The 19,261-nt window shown below is 41.1% G+C and overlaps 3 protein-coding genes across 4 annotated transcripts in view; 2 read left to right on the plus strand and 1 right to left on the minus strand.

Annotated features, from left to right (window-relative positions):
* Positions 1 to 11,373, plus strand: part of LOC135483077 (uncharacterized) — a 33,134-nt gene extending 21,761 nt beyond the window's left edge. The window contains exons 3-9 of the mRNA XM_064763594.1: positions 3,579 to 3,666; positions 5,025 to 5,164; positions 6,866 to 7,175; positions 7,599 to 7,670; positions 7,883 to 7,974; positions 8,421 to 9,094; positions 9,351 to 11,373. Of these exons, the coding sequence (XP_064619664.1) occupies positions 3,579 to 3,666; positions 5,025 to 5,164; positions 6,866 to 7,175; positions 7,599 to 7,670; positions 7,883 to 7,974; positions 8,421 to 9,094; positions 9,351 to 9,416 (1,442 nt within the window). The 3' untranslated portion in view covers positions 9,417 to 11,373. The remainder of the gene's footprint in view (positions 1 to 3,578; positions 3,667 to 5,024; positions 5,165 to 6,865; positions 7,176 to 7,598; positions 7,671 to 7,882; positions 7,975 to 8,420; positions 9,095 to 9,350) is intronic.
* Positions 11,374 to 11,868: 495 nt separating this feature from the next.
* Positions 11,869 to 14,620, minus strand: LOC135483079 (uncharacterized). Of its 2 annotated transcripts, none has more exons than XM_064763595.1 (2): positions 14,533 to 14,620; positions 11,869 to 13,352 (listed from the first exon to the last, which is right to left on the minus strand). In XM_064763595.1, the coding sequence occupies exon 2, from the start codon at positions 13,346 to 13,348 to the stop codon at positions 12,107 to 12,109; it is 1,242 nt and encodes a 413-aa protein (XP_064619665.1). In that variant the 5' UTR covers positions 13,349 to 13,352; positions 14,533 to 14,620; the 3' UTR covers positions 11,869 to 12,106. The 2 variants fall into 2 exon arrangements, with proteins under 2 accessions (XP_064619665.1, XP_064619666.1); XM_064763596.1 differs by lacking the exon at positions 14,533 to 14,620 and adding an exon at positions 13,458 to 13,560.
* A 911-nt stretch (positions 14,621 to 15,531) lies between these two features.
* Positions 15,532 to 19,218, plus strand: LOC135483081 (uncharacterized). The gene is made up of 5 exons (XM_064763599.1): positions 15,532 to 15,697; positions 16,242 to 16,413; positions 17,166 to 17,230; positions 17,374 to 17,518; positions 17,966 to 19,218. Exons 1-5 carry the CDS (start codon positions 15,665 to 15,667, stop codon positions 18,367 to 18,369), a joined length of 819 nt encoding a protein of 272 aa, XP_064619669.1. The 5' UTR covers positions 15,532 to 15,664; the 3' UTR covers positions 18,370 to 19,218.
* Positions 19,219 to 19,261: the final 43 nt, after the last annotated feature.

Consider the following 19,261-nt stretch of genomic DNA (forward strand, 5'->3'; position numbering starts at 1 on the left):
GGTACAAAGTAAGTAAATGAAAATCATCGACGACTTAAAAAAAGATTTTCCCGATTCCTCGTACAACTATTAGTATAGAAGATGATTATTCGAGTGTCGCGTAGTGAAAAAATACGTTAGCACTTGACTTTGAGGTACATATACATGTACATGTATACGACAGGGGTATTCATACGACAGGCTGTCGTAAATCGTACAACGTTGTTCACAGGGGTTGCGAAATCTGTCTAGTCTATAACTGAAGCTTCGGTCGTCCATCCCGGTCTCTATGCTAGGCTATATAGCGTCGCAAACAGCTCTTAAACGCGGTTTAGTAGGATGTTGATAAGTTGATTGATGGTTAAGATCCGTGTCTACATGCCCCCTCAAGTTCGACAACCGGGCCCGGTTGCTCAAAACAGGTTTTGTCGCTAACGCTGGCGTTAATCTAACTTGGCGTTAATACTAAGGGCTTATATGAAGGAGATAACGCTATGTTAAGTTAACGCCAGCGTTAGTGACAAAATTTGTTTTGGACAACCGGTCCCCGGTCCGGTCGTACGTAGTTAAGGCCAAACCTGCCATATCAGCTGGGCTCCGCGGGCACTCCTTCTTTTTCCTTGATCAGATCCGTGATGTCGGCTTGTATAGTCTGAACCAGGCCTCTTGCGAATATCGATGAAATACAGTAAGTGTTAAGGTGACCATTCTGTAAAAAGAATCCTTCGCATCCTCCCACTACATTGGTCCTATAATATAAGCTACTTGTATGTTTTCTGCTTCATCACACATTTTCTGCCCATCCAGTGGTTTTCGTAAATGCATCATTATGTGGCCAGTGGCGTACTTTTAAGGTCTCTGCAATCTAATTAGCCATTGCTACCATGTTTTGAGCATGAACGCAACCCTGAGTGTCGTTACAGCGATAGCATTTACTGCACAGTTTAATGGTGAAACAGTATATGGATCCACAAAGGAGAATTTTAGCACAATTCCGCCGCTCCTGAGATTCTTTGGTGATGCTGTCACGAAGCACACGGTATCTGTAGCCATTGTGCTCCTTTAAGAGCGAAGTAAGGAAGGAATTACATGGCTTCAGCGGTTGTCTTTGCATTCGTTTTGTAAGCTTAGGCCTAGAGCTTGATAAGATACAACATGACGAATATATAGAAGGCTTCCATCACGTATAATTGCACTTATTTGAAAGGGCTTTTTTCCGAGTTGTGTCCTGGTGCTCATCGCAGATTTCTCCTATGTACTGCAAAGTCAGTTGAAAAGTGTAGACGCTTTTTTTCTAACCCATGTGATAAAAAAAATCTCCAATAATTCTGAGGCCTTGTAGATTATCGCAAAAAGTATAATTGCATGTAACTAACGACTCATACAGCGTTATTTTGCCATCACGCAATTTAGTTTGTTAGCACTTATTGATTTGGCCCTACTCGAGTTAGCAGTAGTTTCTATTTTCGCAAGCTGCATGTGGTCATTAATTATGCAGTCTATGATGTAAGATGAAAATTGTTGTTCTGGTTTTGTCTTGACCTGCAGTGTAAGAGCAACTAGGCACATTCGACTACGGATTGAACAATACATTTATAAACCAGGATTATGTGTTTGATATGTTCCCTTCAACCGCAATTTAGCCAGTCTAATACAATCATCATCGAACTCTGAACCAACACGTTACGACGAACAAGTCTAGCTGGTTGCATGTTAATGTCTATTTGCATTTTCATCACTCAATCATTCGTAAAATTCAGTCACACACAGTCACACACGCTCAAGGACGAAAAAGTCCACCTGCATCATTTGCGGCATATCTTCAGACGTATTCCTTCCTACCCGTTTATATTATTATACTAGTATATTACACTACATGACATCGTAAATCTCCTTCGCCGAGATCGAGGGACGTCCAAAATAGGACACGGTTCGGCTTATGAATTTTTCACATTTCACATTTCACATTTCACATTTCACCTTCCACCTCTATCCGATACCTTTCAAAAGCGGCATATGTTTCCCTTCCAACCCTGTGATCTATTACACTAAATGACACGCTGTGTATTCCCCTCACCGAGATATGGGCACTTATTTCCTGTGTAGAGCAGCCTAATTTGCGGCCTAAAACCACCTGTCTTCGCCAACTTTATACAGGGGAATATATCGAGCCAATAAATTATATCAGTGGGTGACCGTGACGAAGGCAATGTGATCTAATGGGTGGACATCGTTCAGCCATTTTTTGGAATTCCAAACCGTCCGTACAAATGCTGGTCATCATTACTATTGCGTTACAGTTGACCAAAATAGTTAAGAAAATAACGGAAAAAGGAAAAAGATTTCTTGAATGGTGAATGTAGTAAGGAATGACATTACCACCAGACTGATTCTGGTGAACAGGGCAAACCTGTCCAAATGGATCTTTGGCCTGGTTTCCTATTGAGATCGAATGCCCAGAAGAGAGATTACGAGCATTCTTGCCATTTCCCAAATAACTTAAACTTAAACTTGAGTGTCCAGGCTGGCGAATCCTTATGGCACTGCTGAAGCAACATGAACACCATGATCACCAACAGCTTCCGCACAAACTGCGGGAACAGCACAACTAACATTCCTCCTCATTGCTTTAGGCTTGTTTGATTTTTGGAGACGTCCTGTGTCATTAGCAAAGGGACGATCTGCTGAAGCTCAGAGAAAAAGAGCACCTGACTGGGAGCGCTCGGAAAGAAGCTTTCTCAATCTGAACTTTCATTTCTTTCGTAACTGAATTAACAGCTGGAAGTTTCCTAATGGGTTCCCGCGGCATCTGTTCTCCATACTCACGGGATCTTGCAATGACCTGTTCTGGTTTTAATCTACGATTACTTTTTTGCTCGTCAATTTGGTCGAAACCTTTAAAAATATCTAGCTGCTGGTGAGTTATGATTCGGAAATGATGAATTGATTTTTATCTTTAATATTTATAGCTTTGGTGGTGGAGATGTGTTTTATCTTGTTGACGATAGTGCATCTCATTAGAAGATTTCCGAAAAGACATCTCAATCCAGAAATACAATGCTTAGTATCGTTCAGTATCAAATGAACTGTAAACAAGCCTTTCTCATTGCAAAATCTTTATAATATGTGGATCATCACTTCCGAAGACATAACTCAGGATAAAGACATCAAGACGGAATTGATAAAACATATCGTCTGAATTCCTGAAGCGATCACAACTTCTCCAATATGGCACTAAAAAACACCAAATCAGCTTTGTGTGGTCGGAAGCTTTTGCCCACATCTCAAAAGAATGATTGTTTCCCAGTACGGAGGAGATAATACTGGTAACAATACATCAAAGAGGAGTAAAAGAGTTTAGTCGTCGGAGTATTGTGTGCAACACTTTGCGATATCAAGATGATGGTTTAGCTGTCGCTTTTGCACGGTACGGCAATATTGCAGGAGTCACAGCTAGATTATGGCGCTGTTAGTCCACTTCTTAAAGTGCCAAAAAGCTTCTTGCCGAACATGGAATTATAGGAGGGGCAAGAGGGTCAAATTGATGGTCTTCGTGTTACTATAGTATTAATGTCGTGGTACGATTTCACTCTTTTAAGGTATCCTCATTGACCTGGTAAAGAAATGCAAGTTCATCAAGAAGCATGAAAATGACATCATCATCAAACAAGGAGAAATTGGAGCGTGGTAAGTTTAAGTGATTGCTTCAATTATATACATAGGACATTTCAGATTTCAAAGGGCAGATACAGCCTTCTTTCCCTTACTTCAGAACTTGTTTTGAGAGTAAACTATTTGTTCAGAATACAGCCTCGGTCACTTAATCTATCAATCACTTCTCCCTCCTAAGCAATAGGGTCGAAGCGCCAGCAAGGTATGGTCTAATAAACTGCTGAACAGTCTCGGCGACTTAGCTTGAAATATTCACGGCTCTCGTGATGGAAGAAGAGATTTCTATAATTCCTCCAAGCACAGACAAAGCCTTGCGGCGGGATGAAGGCCATATCACTAAAATATACTCAGTATTTACTGAGACCGCATCAATAACATCAGTCGCATGCAGGTTCGTTGATTGAGTTGGTGAAATACTGCCTGACCTTCTCATCCAAAGATGCGCCTGCCGCGTGTCGAGCTGATCAATTAGGAGCTTCCTCGGCATTAATTCGATTAAGCGGTGCTTGTTACAAGAAATTGATCTGTGAATCAACGATCTCCGGCAGTGGATGTATGAGCCTTCATTGCGACTACATGTAGGAAATTCCTTTGGCAACATTCTCAACTCGCAAATTTACCACCTCATTGCCATAACGTATTTAATGGTACACTGTTTAATGTAGTATAAACGTTGATTAGCACACTCTTAATTCTTTTCTTGATGAACCTGTTCCTAACTGCACTGACAGAAATCTATCTGATTCGGCGATAATGTGCAAGTACACGCGAGATAGTTCCTCTTCTGTGTAGTTGGTGGCTCTGTGCCTATTTACATTGTAGAATTTTAAAGGAGAGCAGAGATGGTATCATACATGTACTTCGTTATCGCATGCGCTGGGCCGATACGCCGTATGAGCTGGTATACCGACATGTCCACTCTTCAGCAAATCGGCGCAAAGTGAGAGTTAGCCGCTGAGTTATAGCTCTGTTAGAACTGACATGTTGTTAATCTTCATGTGGTCCTTTTACGAGAATGGGCACATTGGTATAAAAAAGATGATAGATATCTATTAATAGATGGGAAATAAATGGATCTGGACACTTTTTGATTGACCACTCTGCCCTGCACCAATATTTCTGCATAACTGAAACGAGCAAGTCGAAGTTATTTCAGAACAACTGATCACCGATATTGACATATGACTTTAATTTCGTTTTTGCATCCCTAAAACAATTAAATGTAATCGTTAAAGGCGCTTTCTGTTCAGATATTGCGAAATAAGCGTTTTAAATTTACTCTTACTTCTGCAATTAGATCATTAGCCGGATTTTATCGGTATCAAAGTAATGCATACTTTTATTTATAAAGTGCAATATTTATCTATTTTTAGTTTCTACATCATTCTAAAGGGCAAAGTGACTATCTATAAGCAGAACAACGAGGATGACTTGACGTGGCAACAACTTTTAGAAAATAATGCTGTTGATATTGGAGATCGACACAAACTAGGCCAACTTATCTGCACGTTAGGTAAGTTCACATTAAAATGGGGAAACCTAGCCATCTAAGAGAGTAGCTCCTGCCATTGTCACCATTGTCGCCCAAATGCAGAATGAAGCAGTTTTATTGCTTCTAAAAAGATTAGTGTAAATGATGCCAATGGGCAGGGGTAATGTTGACCAATCCTCAAGAATGACTAAATGGCGAGGTTCGTCATTGATCACGGACAACGACAAAAAACGATTACGAAAGAATACACGATGACGACTTTGTCAATTGATTTGCACCACGGACTTCTATACAGATGTATAGAAATGCGTGTCAATTTCGTATGGCTACACCGTCGTATTGGTATTAAACCAGTTTTCAGAATGTGTGAGGAATAGAATGGAATGACATCAGTCAATAGAATTCTAAAAGTGATGTGCAAGAAGAATTCATTTAACCAAAATGTCATTTGATTGAGTAGGATCAAATTGCTTCTACACATGTAGCTGCTGATGAACGAAACAGAAAAAAATTGGGAAAACAAAATTTTTTATTTTTGAAATTTCACTGAGAGAGCTGCTTGTGATACTAAACTGCCATTGAGAAGTTTTATTCACTTTGCGTCTTTGTCAGCTAGGGAGGAGTAAAACCCATTAAATGCATCATTCGACTGATTAGACATTCTGGTCTTGAATACCGGTGTAATTACAAGAAATGTCTGTTGTCCTTTGGGCAATAACGAAACATCTCGGAGTCAAAGCACTCCGCCCCCGCGGTGGGTTTATTTGCGACTGTTTAAATAAGCATATCCTATTGGTTTACTTGCAAATTCTTTGACGTTTGACGTTGTTTTGTAAAGTTTTAACATAACAACAAAACCAAAGAAGTCGGACCGATTTTCCGAAATAAATTTTGATATTCATTCCCATGGACGATCCTCTTCATCAATATTAAGCGAAATAAAGAAATAAAGAAATAACAGGCCATAAAATCTCAAAAAAGAACAATTTGTAGTGGTTAGGAAAACTAACTCTAACAAACTTTGCAGCAGACCGGCCATTAGACGGCTCTAACTGCAAATGGACACAATGCTTTACGACTAGCCTGTATGATTTGATGAAGCTATTCGCGCACTTTATGCTAATGCAGCAACTATAGCCTTTTGTTTACGATGCTGCGTAGAATGAAAAAGACCTTTGCCGTAATCAGTGAAAATAATCGCATTCAGTCAGTGTGCACCGACTACCCTTGACCCTGGATAACTTTGATGAACGACAGCCTCATGCTATATGAGGGGGCACACAGATCAATTATTATCATCTCAGATTCATTGCATCACGTGGGTTACATGTTATTAGATAGAATCATGGGTGACACATGAGAGTTATCAATATCAATGGCGTAAGATCATTGTGGTACATGTAATACCAACTAAGTAGAACTTTTGTCTTCTCTAAATACTGCATGAGCGTCAGACTTTTAGCACGTTGAAGACTTGAAGCTTGTCTGTAGCACTTACTAGACAATGGGGAGGCCGCGACAGGCGTTTCAGCAGTTTGCACTCGTTAAGGATAAATTCAATTTCCCGTGAAATTGATATCCAGGCTGCCTCAGCGCCTCTGGTGGCCTTTAACTTTTGACCCCCTTCCCCAATTTTGCATTTTTTCTCTTTCAGTAGTTCTATCTAATAAATGTCTTCAAATATTGCTTGTAGCATCCTTTATCAAACCTTGTCCTTTTCAGGCCCTGGTGAATGCTTCGGAGAAGTTGCCTTAATTTCCAAGGAAAGCCTCCGCACATCCTCGATTATCTCTGACAAAGAAACGCACTTAATTCTCGTAGATAAAGAACTCTATACAAGCTCAATCCAAAACATTCTCTCACTGGAGTTCACAGAAAAAACAGACTTTGTCAGTAATAATCCGTTATTCAGTAACTGGCCTCACGAGCACAGGAAAAAGCTTGCCATCGCTCTAAACAAGGACGAAATGGATTTTGAAGATATTTTGGTGAAACAAGGTGATCTTGTGGAGGAGGTCTACTTTATTATAGAGTAAGTGTATTCTGGCCAATCTCCTTGTTTAATAGTATCCGCCTCGGAAGTCTACTGATGGGTACACGCCCACACACATGCTAGCTATACGAGAGATCGCCCGCAAGTGGCATCAAGTGTGGCGTGATACATTTTCATTCAAAGTCCGTACTAAGTTTTGACAAAAAGAAGTCGGTTAACGAATGTAACTGTCACAATTTTGCCTCTTGTGAACCCTGATGAAGACTGTTAATTTTCTCTGATGGTGGACAATCGAAAATGGAAACATAATATTAATTTAGGGCGTTCTGTTATGAATCCTGTCAACGTCAAAAAAGTGGCAATGGCGATTTCTGTTCTGGCTTCCGATCACCTGTATGAATGGTGCACGGTAGTTGACAATGTCCCCAGTCATCATATCAACTAATAACCAATCTTTTTCAGGGGCGAAGTCAAACTTGTCATAGATCCAACGATGCATCCAAAACAGTATCCTAGTTACAAACTGAGCACAAAGTAAGTTTTTGTAAAAGTCAATAGTTCTTCTGTCGGTAGTTATAAATCAATTTACGATTTGTGTTGATTGCGTGCAGTGCCCAATGCCGAGTTTTGTTTGAAGGTAAGGAAAAGCACCAAGAAGGAACCTTAGGTTTTTACAGGAAATAGTATTGCCTTCAAAACAGTGCATCTCGAAATTGGGTGTTCAAACGTATGGTTTTCTCTTCCAGGGTACCTTCGACGAATGGCAAATCGAAACCTATTCGGCAGAACAGTGCTCAACAAGTGGAATATGCCCTCTATGGGCAAGACGAGTTACTTGGTAAGAAGAAGAGTTCCGAAACTATACTTCAAGTGCACCCATCAATGTCATGATGGGTAAAAAATACGTGCTTTCATGTACCTGGAGAGGAAAGGACGACACAGATAAAACAGAAATGTGCTAATTTTTAGGGGCCTAAAGCCGCGCATTTCTTATTTTTATTCCGTTATGCCCCCTTCATCACTGTAATGGGTGCATGGGCGTTGTTTCAAGCCGCTCCTTATACCCACCGTGAAGGTACTGACTAACGTAAACCACGTGTTGAATGGCATCAAACGACCATGTGAAAAACGTTCGGTGCGGCTTGGCATGAGAAGAAACGCTCTTCTATCGGTGAAACCAGAGTACGCCGCATGGTGTTTGACTACGCAATGAAAAATTTGTTTGAGAATGAATTTAAAAACTTGTACCATTGGTATCCGAGCTTATTCGATTGCTTTTTACAGGCAGCACGGAGGTTCTCCTGGGCATGGACACATACTTCTACACAGCCACTTGCACCAGAAATACGAGCGTGTTTGCCTTGTCGAGGGGAGTCTTCCTACGAATGATTGCGGAGAATCACCACCATCATCAAACAAGAGAAACGCTTCTCAGCCGCTCCGAAATAAGCATGACGAAACTCCTTACTGGCACCAAAGAAAAGCAAGTACCCATACTGAAGAAAATGCTAGAAAAGGTTCGCGGTAACAACAACCCGAATAAAATCCGCGCCAAATTACAAGGTTCGCTGAAGAAGAAGAAGAAGGAAACTGGTGCGCTGGGCAAATTCATGTTATCCTTAAAGTTTGGAGGGACGAGCTCCTCCGATGACAAAGATACTGTTGACTCTACTGTGCCCGAGGCACCGAGCTCTGACATTGATTCATACCGAGGAAGCATTGCCAATGTGGAGCTGAGTCCTGATGAGTACTTCCTCTTCAAGCAGACTCTGTCCGGCGTCGGACTCTATATGGACCGGACTGAGGAGGAGGAGATTGGAGATGAGTTAGCTGAGGAGGAGGAAGACACGGCTGAGGAGGAGTCACTCGAAGATAGGATCAGGAAGTTTCTGAACACGGGCAGTGGAACTGCTGATAGTCCTGGCAGAGTAGCAAAGATGAGGGCCCCAGGGGAACAGGTGAGTTATGGAGCGCCCAAGTCCTGGGTGTATTAGTGTCGAATCCTGAGCCAAAAATCGTTCGTGGGTACTGAGTGTCGATCAAATGAGGGAGGGGGGTTAAGAGTTTATATTGCCCGCTGTACTTAGATGTATGGCTTCATTTCGCATCCACTGGTTATATAGCCATTAGACAAAATGACACAAAGATAGACTGACATCGATGCGGAAAACTGGTACGGCAATATAGATTTGATATTAATCTTCTCTTCTTCAGCATGAAAAGCGTCGAAGCATCTGCATCAACGTGACACCCAAGGGCGGACTACTCGGGAGACGATAAGAAAGACTTTACCCATTTTTGCTCGTTAGGTTTAGATGTAACCAGACCTGACTAACTGAAGCTTCATCAGACGACCGCACAAACATAAAACACTGAAGAGTGTGTTCCTCGAGTTAGAAAGTATAGGCAGGTTTCGCAATCCGAAAAAGGGCGACCAACACAAGTGCCAAGTGCGAAGCCTGTGTGGGGTCATCGGCACCATCTTACATGTACATGTATATTGATTTTATCAGCTGGTATTCTAAAATCAATGCGATGAGAACTATGTTTCTCCAAGAAGTGGTGATCGTTCACCTTATTAGCGGCCTATTTCAGCCCCCAGTACCTGCAAATCTGCCTCTAGTGGCACTGTCTTTCGATCGACTGAGGAGAAATAGGTAAATCCGTGTATACTACATGTATCCTTGCGTTCGTATAAGGATTTGTGGTGTAATAGGGCTCTAATAAACTACTGCCTGCAGTCATATCTATGCAATGTATTACTTTGTGCCTTCGAAGTTAGTTTGATCAGGTTATTAAGCAACACTAATTTGTTTGGTGGTAAGTTTATATCAAGTCTTAGTCATTAAATTATGTACCTTGCAGCGTGAAGTTTTTCGATAACGACTCGATCATGTGATTATTAATTTGACTTTTTCTCGAAGCCAAAGAATTGGAGGACGGCGTTTGGTGAGAAACTTGTCTCTTCGGCTTTGACATGTGTGTAAACGCAAGGATACTAGCAGATTAGAATAATCTACATGTATATGCTTGGTTGGCCTATTCGTCATATTTTGTAGATCATGACAAGAAACGATTCATATCGGTCCCGGGTGATAATTAGACTAGTTCTGGAGTTGAAGGGAAGGAACGACTAAAAACTGTTGTGGGGTGCCACTTGGTTATTTTAGTAGAAGTATTAAGCTCTGTAGATAGGTGCGAATGAGAGTGTGAATGGTCGACTGCTTGAGAAATGACTGATGCAATGTGGAGCTGTGTTAAAGATTCCCAAGTCATGGAATCGAGGCGTTGCGGTGGTGTATGTGTGCTTGGTGATTGTGAGTGCGCCTGATAAGAGTTGTAAACGAGTAACGAATGAGTGATCTTCGTTTGGTTCTTCTGAACCACGTGATTTAACATTACCAGGAAGGCCATTGGGCAAACATCAAATTGGTTCTCTCCACCACCGCTAGCGTGGTGCATGCCGGGTACCAATTTTGACACTGATTAGAAAATACAGCGTACGCGCCGTTCGTTTGAATAAAATATATGTTTGCAGGAGTGGTAAATGGGCCGGATGCTTCATCACAGTGATTTTGAATGGCTCAGACAGTGTGTCGTGATTCTAGAGTGAAAAATGGTTTAAAAGAAAATTCTCTGAACCCACCTTCATACAATGTTCCCTCTCGCCCTCAAACAATTTACATTGACTTCTAACAATGAGAACATGTTAATCACTGAAGTGTTGTAAATTTAGTCATTTTTTATCCTGGTGTTGTGACAATTATGGAACGAACGACATCTGTAAATAATTAAAGCTTTAAAATTAATTTCTCAATGCGTGAATGCACACAAACAAATTATATTGTAAAACGTGCAGACTGATTACCAGACAACGAACGTCCGTCGACATCCGTGACCAGATAAAAAGCACGTATACACAGCGTACATATCCAAACCTCTATCTGAATGTTGCTGAAAAACAAATCTAATCGGCGGTTCATTTTCAAACGAAATTTCATTGTACAATCGTTTTCTTAATCAGCGAGTTTCACTCCTGATGGGGGAGAAATATTATATCATTTTTGTTCTTAGATTGAATACTTTGTCAGTGTGAAAAGCTTGAATCATGCCGATGAAATCAATAATCATTAGCCAAGGATAGATCGTATGTCGATGATTTTCAGTTAAAAAATGGATGATTTAATGCATTGTGTTTTTTATTGTTTTCTCGGAATAAAAACAGCTATGTCATAAAGATACATTGTTGTCACCCGTCATTTTTCGTCACTTTTATCTCCGAAGAAAAGACTGCAAGGCCAGTGATTCCAAAGAATCCCACTGGATTGGAAGGTACAGCCAGCAGACTAGCGAAATGGCATATATTTGATAAAATCAAACTCGTATCAATTTCTATTGTGTCGTTGCTCTTAATGTCTGAAGGATAACATGCCATCCTGCTGGTCTCGCTAAGAAAGTGAGCCGAACTTTCCTTAATTAGGCAGGTTTCACAACACTTGCGAAGAGCTACGAACGGCAACGAATGAAGTATGTCATGTAGTGTACTTTATCGACAACTTTTAAAACGAAATTCACCATTCCTTGTACAACTAAATATGTATTATATAGAAGATGATTTACGAGTGTCACGTAAATGAATTACACTCTTAGAATTTATCAGTAAAACAACTACTAGTAATCTGGTAATTTATATTGCACCAACTGTGAACTTGATAGTGAAACTAACCATTAATTAGTACAAATAAAACTCAATTAAATGGTTTAGAATTCACTATTTCGAGAATTAAAGCAACTAATTTCACAGTCCTGTCGATGCAGTGGGAACTACCAGTACTAAAAATGACTGTAAAATAGTTATTTTTACTGATTACTTTTCAGAGTGTAGCACTGCAGGACTTGATGACATGACAGATCTTCGTAGTTTGTACTTCGTCGTTCGTAGGGGTTGCGGAAACCTGCATATTGTCATATTAAGGACTGTACGGAGTAACGATTTCATTGCTTTTGATCAGTTCCATTTTACCATATAGTATATACCTAAACAACTGTCCCATGGTCGTGTTAATGTCTTTAATGTCCTCTTCATTATGCTCCTGATTGTGGAATCTGAACCAGAGATGGATGGCGTAGTTCCTACTCCAGTTCCAGAACATCCCTTTATTGTATAGATAGCCCCGTTCCAAGTAATTAGGCCTGTTTAGAGTGTCCTTTTCAGTGTGGATTAAGTTCGGATGAGCCTTCGCCAATATAGCTGGCAATGCCACCGAATGATGACCCCAATTCGAATCATCAAAAGTTCTATACTTATCATGCCAAATTTGCAGAAATGTAGCATTTGGTTTTGTCACCATTATTCCATTGCACAGAGCCGTATTGCCTTTTCCCGACGATTCGTAGCCCATCGTGACATCATAAACGCGAAGATCTGTGAACGGTTTCAAAATCATGACGTCCAAATCCGTATAGATTCCACCGTACTTTATCACTGCCTCGAGTCTGACAACATCCGATTTGTGTTCTGGAACATTTACCTTTCGGCCGTAAATAGATGTAGGACCTACGCGATGAACCAGGATCAAGTTTCGTACATTCCTTTTGACCAGATCCCAGAGTTTTCCGGTCGGTTCATCTTCGTACCAGAAATACACACAGTTGGGTTTGTTGAACTTCTGGGAGCTCAATATGCTCATATAGTGATGGAATCGTAAGTTTGTCTTGTTGGCTTTATAATTCGAATACCAAGCATAGTGCTGAATGTTTGGAACGACGTATTTTATGTCTTCAGGTTGCGGCACCGCACTAAAAATCGAATGGTCTATTGAGTCATTTTTGAAAAATATTTGGAATTGACTGATTGCGTTGAAAGGGTTTTGGTCAATACCATGAATATCTGGTGCCGCCATCCATTCCGCGTAGAGAGGAGAACTAGTGGTGAACGTGCCGCAGCCTCCCAGTTCAGCCCAACTGCTACCAGCCGTCACTTTGAATGATGACGGCACCCTTTTCGGCGTGGCAGTCCCGGTGGCAGCGGCAGTATCAGGTCCGGTTCGAAAAATGTCCTTGATCTTGGAGAGCAAACTATATCCTGGTACCTGTCCATGTCGGCTGAACACCAATGGCATCGGGTTTCTGTAAAGGCCGATAATTCCTACGAAGGTGAGTCCTATCACAGCTAGGAGCAGCACCACGTCAATCTTTTTCATCACTGCCATGATCCTGAAACGAGGCAAACATTGGAAAAATGAGGTCTATGGTCATAGTTCGCCAAGGCTAGTCTAGCTGATAATACGGATGGAGATGGTTTACGAGTAAAGAACTGACCCAAGATACTAAAGGAAATAAATTGTTTCAATTAACAAGTTGGACTATTGGCCCGGAATAAACAAATACATGTACATGCATGTAACACGATCTACATCCTGTGATTTACATAAAATATGTATGCAAAGCATTTGATGGCTTCAACATCACATATTACCAAATAGTTTTCAGAAAATCGATATCCTATACAAATAACCACTTCGACGGTATTCACAGTCTGGACAAACCCGTAAGCTTATAGGCTACCAAGAATTACGAAGACTGAGACGAGATACGCCCGAAAATATCCCCACATGGGTCGCAATAATTAGTGAAGAATTGTATGGCTAGCACTGGCTAAAAACAAATCGTCCGATCCTGTCAGACCCCCGGTAGGTTCAATTAGTGTCATTAATTAGTACATTGATTACATGCTGTACGCTCAGAAGAGCTCAGCAGGTGGTGACGGCTGTGGCTATAGTCACCCCCAGAGAGATACCTCCATACATGCATGGACGGTCATCAGTCATGCTATTAGATAAATAGATGCGTGATGTGATGCTATAAATGTGTTGGTTTAAATAAAGAGGGATTCCTCAGTTGCCATCGGTATTATGTCGTATTTTTGCAAGTGACGTTTGCCTCGTGACGATCGATCATTACGTAAAAAGAATATGATGGAAATAACCACATGAACCATATGACCGAGTAGGGGCGTCTGAATATTGGGCTTAAGGGTTGACCATAGGTACCGCCATTTTGGCTACCTCCAAACAATTAGACCTCTGTCAAAACGTAGTCAATGCTCATTTCAAGGGTGGGAGTATATTCTTTGTTTTCCAGAGAACAGCCTCCAGGGTTTCAAATGAGCATTCACTACGTTTTGAAGGAGTTCTAATTACTTTATGATTTAAAGTTCTAGCTAAAATGGCGGTACCTATGGCCAACCCTTAATCTTAGGTGTATACAGCAAAAAATCTTGGTACCTCTTGAAAAGAATAACGTAGTGTTGTACCATGGAGTAACATAAGCATTCCAATGATGCATTACACAAGAAAGGAACGTACATATGTATGAAATGATCGTGAACACTCACCTTTACTTTGATTAAACCACGAGTTTCCAAGTCGCTGTTCTTTTCCACTATCACCATACATTTGTATTATACCAAAGAAGGGCCGATCCCTCGAAAACATGCGTGGCGGTGTTTGTTATGGAGTCATTGTGAAGTGAATACCTTTATGACGCAACATTACAAAGCATGGATTGGGCTCTGATTTGAACACGTTTGAGTAAATTTAGAAGTCGAAACAATTTTCTATTGTGAATGGTATTCGTCAGTCTCGTTGGCGTCCTAAATGCTTTGGCCCTTCTGATAAGAACCACCCTCTGTACTGGCACAGGAACACTGGTGCGTTGTCGGGGTCGTTGGCGTCCTAAACGCTTCGGCCGTTCGAAGAACCACCCTCTGTACTGGCACAGGAACACTTGTGCGTTGTCGGCGTCGTTGTCGTCCTGAATGCTTCGGCCCATCTGATAAGAACCACCCTCTGTACTGGTACAGGAACACTGTAAACCTTATTCAGGCCTTACCCCGCTTAAGCGCCAGGCGTCCACATAAGCCCATATACGAGAGGCTATTTTTTATAAAACATTGTACAATCGACCTGCCATGATTTTTTTGGCCAGAATCTTCTCAAACTCTAATATTATTTTCTCATCTTATGTATCAGGTGCCAGCAGAACACCCTTCGGACCCTATCTTGGCGACAATTTTGCTATGATAACATTATACATGCAGTTCTGGTCAATCTGCAATATATAGGCCTAAGAACACTGACCTCGTTCATTTAGCCAGTCTGGTTTGTCGCCAAGCTCTCTGACCTTTGTATAGTATAATTTGGTGGATGTAAGAAGTACACACTATACTTTTATCGTTATTAAAGTTTAATGTTATACATAATTATATAATATACCTATCATAGTAGTGTTTTATAAGAGTGTCGTGTCACGCACCGGCCTCGATATCAGATCGCCGTTAATCATGTCATGTGACTCTCATACAGATATCTTTAAAGGACGATCCCCGCTTTGAATGGCCCAGTTATATAAATAAACAGACGTCCAAAAACGAGGAAGTGAAAGACAATCTTGACAATAACACGCTCTATCGTCGTGCACCCTGCGTCGTTGACTATTAAAGTGTAGGTCTATGGTATAGTGACAGCATGGGCGGCATATGCCCTTGTTTCGGGAAAGAGGTAAGGAGACCTATAAAACCTTTTAATCTTCTGCCAGGCCGTCGTGAACTGAAATCAGCAGACAGTCGTGCCAACCCTTGTAGCCAACTAAAGCGTACATGTGCAATGTCATATTTCATTGACATCACTGACACTATGTATTGGCCTATACTGTACATGTATTCATATCAACTTTAATCAACCAGATTTAGGCCTAGGCCTACAGGTACTTTTACCTAGTATAATTATATTCTGGGAGGCCTATAGGCCTACTCATGACTCAGCACCGACCTGATTTGTTGCGATGTACTTCTTCTATGAAAAATTAGTGTTGTCCAAAATGAAAGTCTCCACTAACGTTTAGTGACTGCTCTTAATAATCCTCTCTAAAAAATCGCGAGCTGACATATTTTGTAGCATTTTTTATCTTCTTGCATCACTTCATAAAGAAAGTAAAAAATGTCTCTGGAAGGAAAATGTATCACAAAATTATATACCATAATGAATTTGGTTATCCAATCATAATTCGCTTATAAGCTTCCCATTCTTTTAAATCACTTTCTAGCCCGAGCACACCTACGCTCCGGTTCCATCTTCCAATTCCGAGAAGACACCTCTGCTTGCCTCTGGATCTTACGGATCAACCAAACCAAGGTCATCAGCCACGAACGATGCGGCGACGGTAGCATCGGCGAGATTAAAACATAGCGCCGACCCACCGAACAGGTCCTTTGAAGGTAAGAACGAATGTCCGGTTCCATAAAAGCAGTTTCCTGCTGCGCCATAGGTCGCTACGCGCGGCCCTACCAGCGTAGTTTCCCCGCGGCGGCTGCCACAGCGAGAAAGGCGTTTGTAGTGAAATCGGACATTTGTCGATAGTTCTATCCCTAAGTAGAAAACTAATTCAACACATTATGTAGAATTAAATCAAAGTAGTTACATGTATTTCACGACTTAATCGTTGGCGCAAGCCCGAAAGTGACCTTACATGTACGTTCATCCGATCGTATTAGCACATCTGCCTCCATGAGGACGATCATCATCTACAGGGACAGTGATTCCTGCTACACCGATTCAGTCCAACTCTCCTCTCATTTCGTCTCGTATCAATATTTTAAAAAAGTACTGATTTCAAAGCTTCGATAAGATTGCCACAAGAATTCTCTGACATTTAAGTTGTACTTTACTTGTAGTAGTCCCAGCGTACTCTTACTCAAAGTGCACGGATTTTGTGCATATCTGTTGTAACATTAAAAGTACAGAAAAGACATGGTGCTTCAGAATGGATATATATATTGTATGATGCCCGTACATTATAGAGTTACAAAATGTGCCATTTGTCAGGACGAATACAGTTAGCGCACTTTGCCTAAAGATACAGCCGATGTAAACCCTGCCGGTAATACTTAAATGACCATTATCATGTTGCAGCTGGTTCTTACACTTGTCAATTTTAAGTAATAAGTTTTAATCTGCACTTTTCTTTCAGAAAACGACTTGCGCCCACTTTCAGTAGATGATGTCGGCGTTCCCAACTTAGATAAGCAATTCCAGGTTAGTTTCTTCTTATGACAGTTTTGGGGGGAAACTATACTTTCACTGATAGCTGGATACCTCCAACCTCAATTTGAAATGCATTACTGTGCATCATTCTGCATTTGGGGCGCTGATATACAATGTTACTAATCTTCTTTCAGGACCATGTTATGCTATTCAATGATTACCTTGACAAGTACAATCAACTCAAAGCAACGATCTCTGAGATGATGTCAACCTATGATGACACCGGTGTAACGCCTGGTACTCTCACTCAAATATTCAGTATGCTAAAAGGAGAATTGAGTAAGTACTTGTCCAATGAATGGTTCACATGTACCTCTGGCTTGCCTCGTTCAACAAGTTGCATGTGCCACCAAGAGTTGAGACAGATTACTCTCAAGGAAGGGCCTCAAGAAGTTTCAAATAACCGTACGTGAGCGCCCTCGATTACGATTAAAAAAGGATTGCGCCAAATTATATACATTATGACTGTCGAGTGTCGCAATTATTCTATAAGTGGAATACTTTTTTCAGTTTAAAGTCTGTAGCTCGCAAAAGCTTTCAAGAGTGCGTTCTGATTTAAAAAAAGGGTTGTTACTGTTTTATGTATACATGGACGTGTTGACTGACTAAATGATCCACGTGGTGCATGTACACGTACATGTACTTGATCGTGTGCTGAAAAAGTGGTACTGGTATATGATCACACTGATATTGAAGTTCTAAATCAATGTCGTCATTAATTTTCAGATGAAGAAGCACAGGACTCCCTGAAGGTCGTGCGAAAGTTCAAGTTCTGCATGGAATTGAAATTCGAAGCAAAATTTGTGAACGGTTATGGTGTTGCGATTCTTGACGGTTTCAACAAGGCAAACAGACTGGTTAAAGATTTGGTTGATAAGGGCCCAACCCTTGTCCAGACTGTGACCATGGTAGTGGAGAACGAGGAACAATCCAAAAGAGATGTTACTGTGTACTACTCGGAGCCCGAGCGGAAGGAGCAGGGCCCAGAGAAACTGAAAGCGTGCCTGAAAAATATTGGAGAAATGAAACGTGTTAAACCAGCCGTTAGTTTTATCAAGAAGGAGGCACATTTAACCTTTGATGATTTGCAGAACGGCGCGCAGGTCCTATTCAAGGCAGTTGAGGTCTAACGCATTTGATATCTTCGCAAGGACGTAGCACACATGCACCTTTTGCTGTTTTACAACCTGTATAGTACTTCAACGCCTGCATATGACTGGCTGTTTATCTAGAGGAGATCAGTGCCGAGCGCTCGCTCTCAGGCTCTCCCCCACGGCGTGCGGTGAGGGTAGCAAACGCTCAGCACACCTGCTTTTCTCAAGATGCTAACAGTCATTTTGATAGTCTACGCTACGCTGCATGAAAATCTATGTATCATAGATATATACGCATACCTTGACAAGCATATCAACGACAACAACTAACACAGTGATTTAGCGTTAATGTGTTAAAAAACAGCGTTGTTCGTCAATTTTGAAACAAGCTGATGTAAATACGTTAAGGTTTAATACGATGTAACTGCAACAACTTATGAAAATTCATTTTATATACACAAAAGAACATAGTGTCACTTTTATCGTATGCCTTTTACTTCTTCTAAAGTCAGATAGCGGATTGATTTTACCAAATTGTTTTCTCGCTGCGATCGCCGAACTGGAGACCATAGCGGGAAAATGCTCTTTACAGAATCGGGCCCAATAAGAAATACAGAAAGTCAATTTCATGAGCCTTATCAGTCAGTTAAAGGGTTGTTGAGATTTGGCTAGTGCGCGCTTAGTATGATTGTCTGCCACTTAGAACGCGGTGTATGTTGGGTGTTTACGTTTCTGACTGTTGCTCCATATAAATCAAGGAAAGCCAGAAAACACTGTCTTTGCGCACCAATGGAAAGTCATGGTGTCCTTTGCTTTCTCCTAGTAACAGAAACACGAGTTGTGGGGAACATTAAAACGCATTGCACAGTGTTATCAATTACTGCACACGCTTGTTGCTGCTATATATTCTAACACTGACAGTGAGATG

Source organism: Lineus longissimus, chromosome 2 (genome assembly GCF_910592395.1).
Source record: "Lineus longissimus chromosome 2, tnLinLong1.2, whole genome shotgun sequence".
In the NCBI taxonomy this organism is placed as follows: domain Eukaryota; kingdom Metazoa; phylum Nemertea; class Pilidiophora; order Heteronemertea; family Lineidae; genus Lineus; species Lineus longissimus.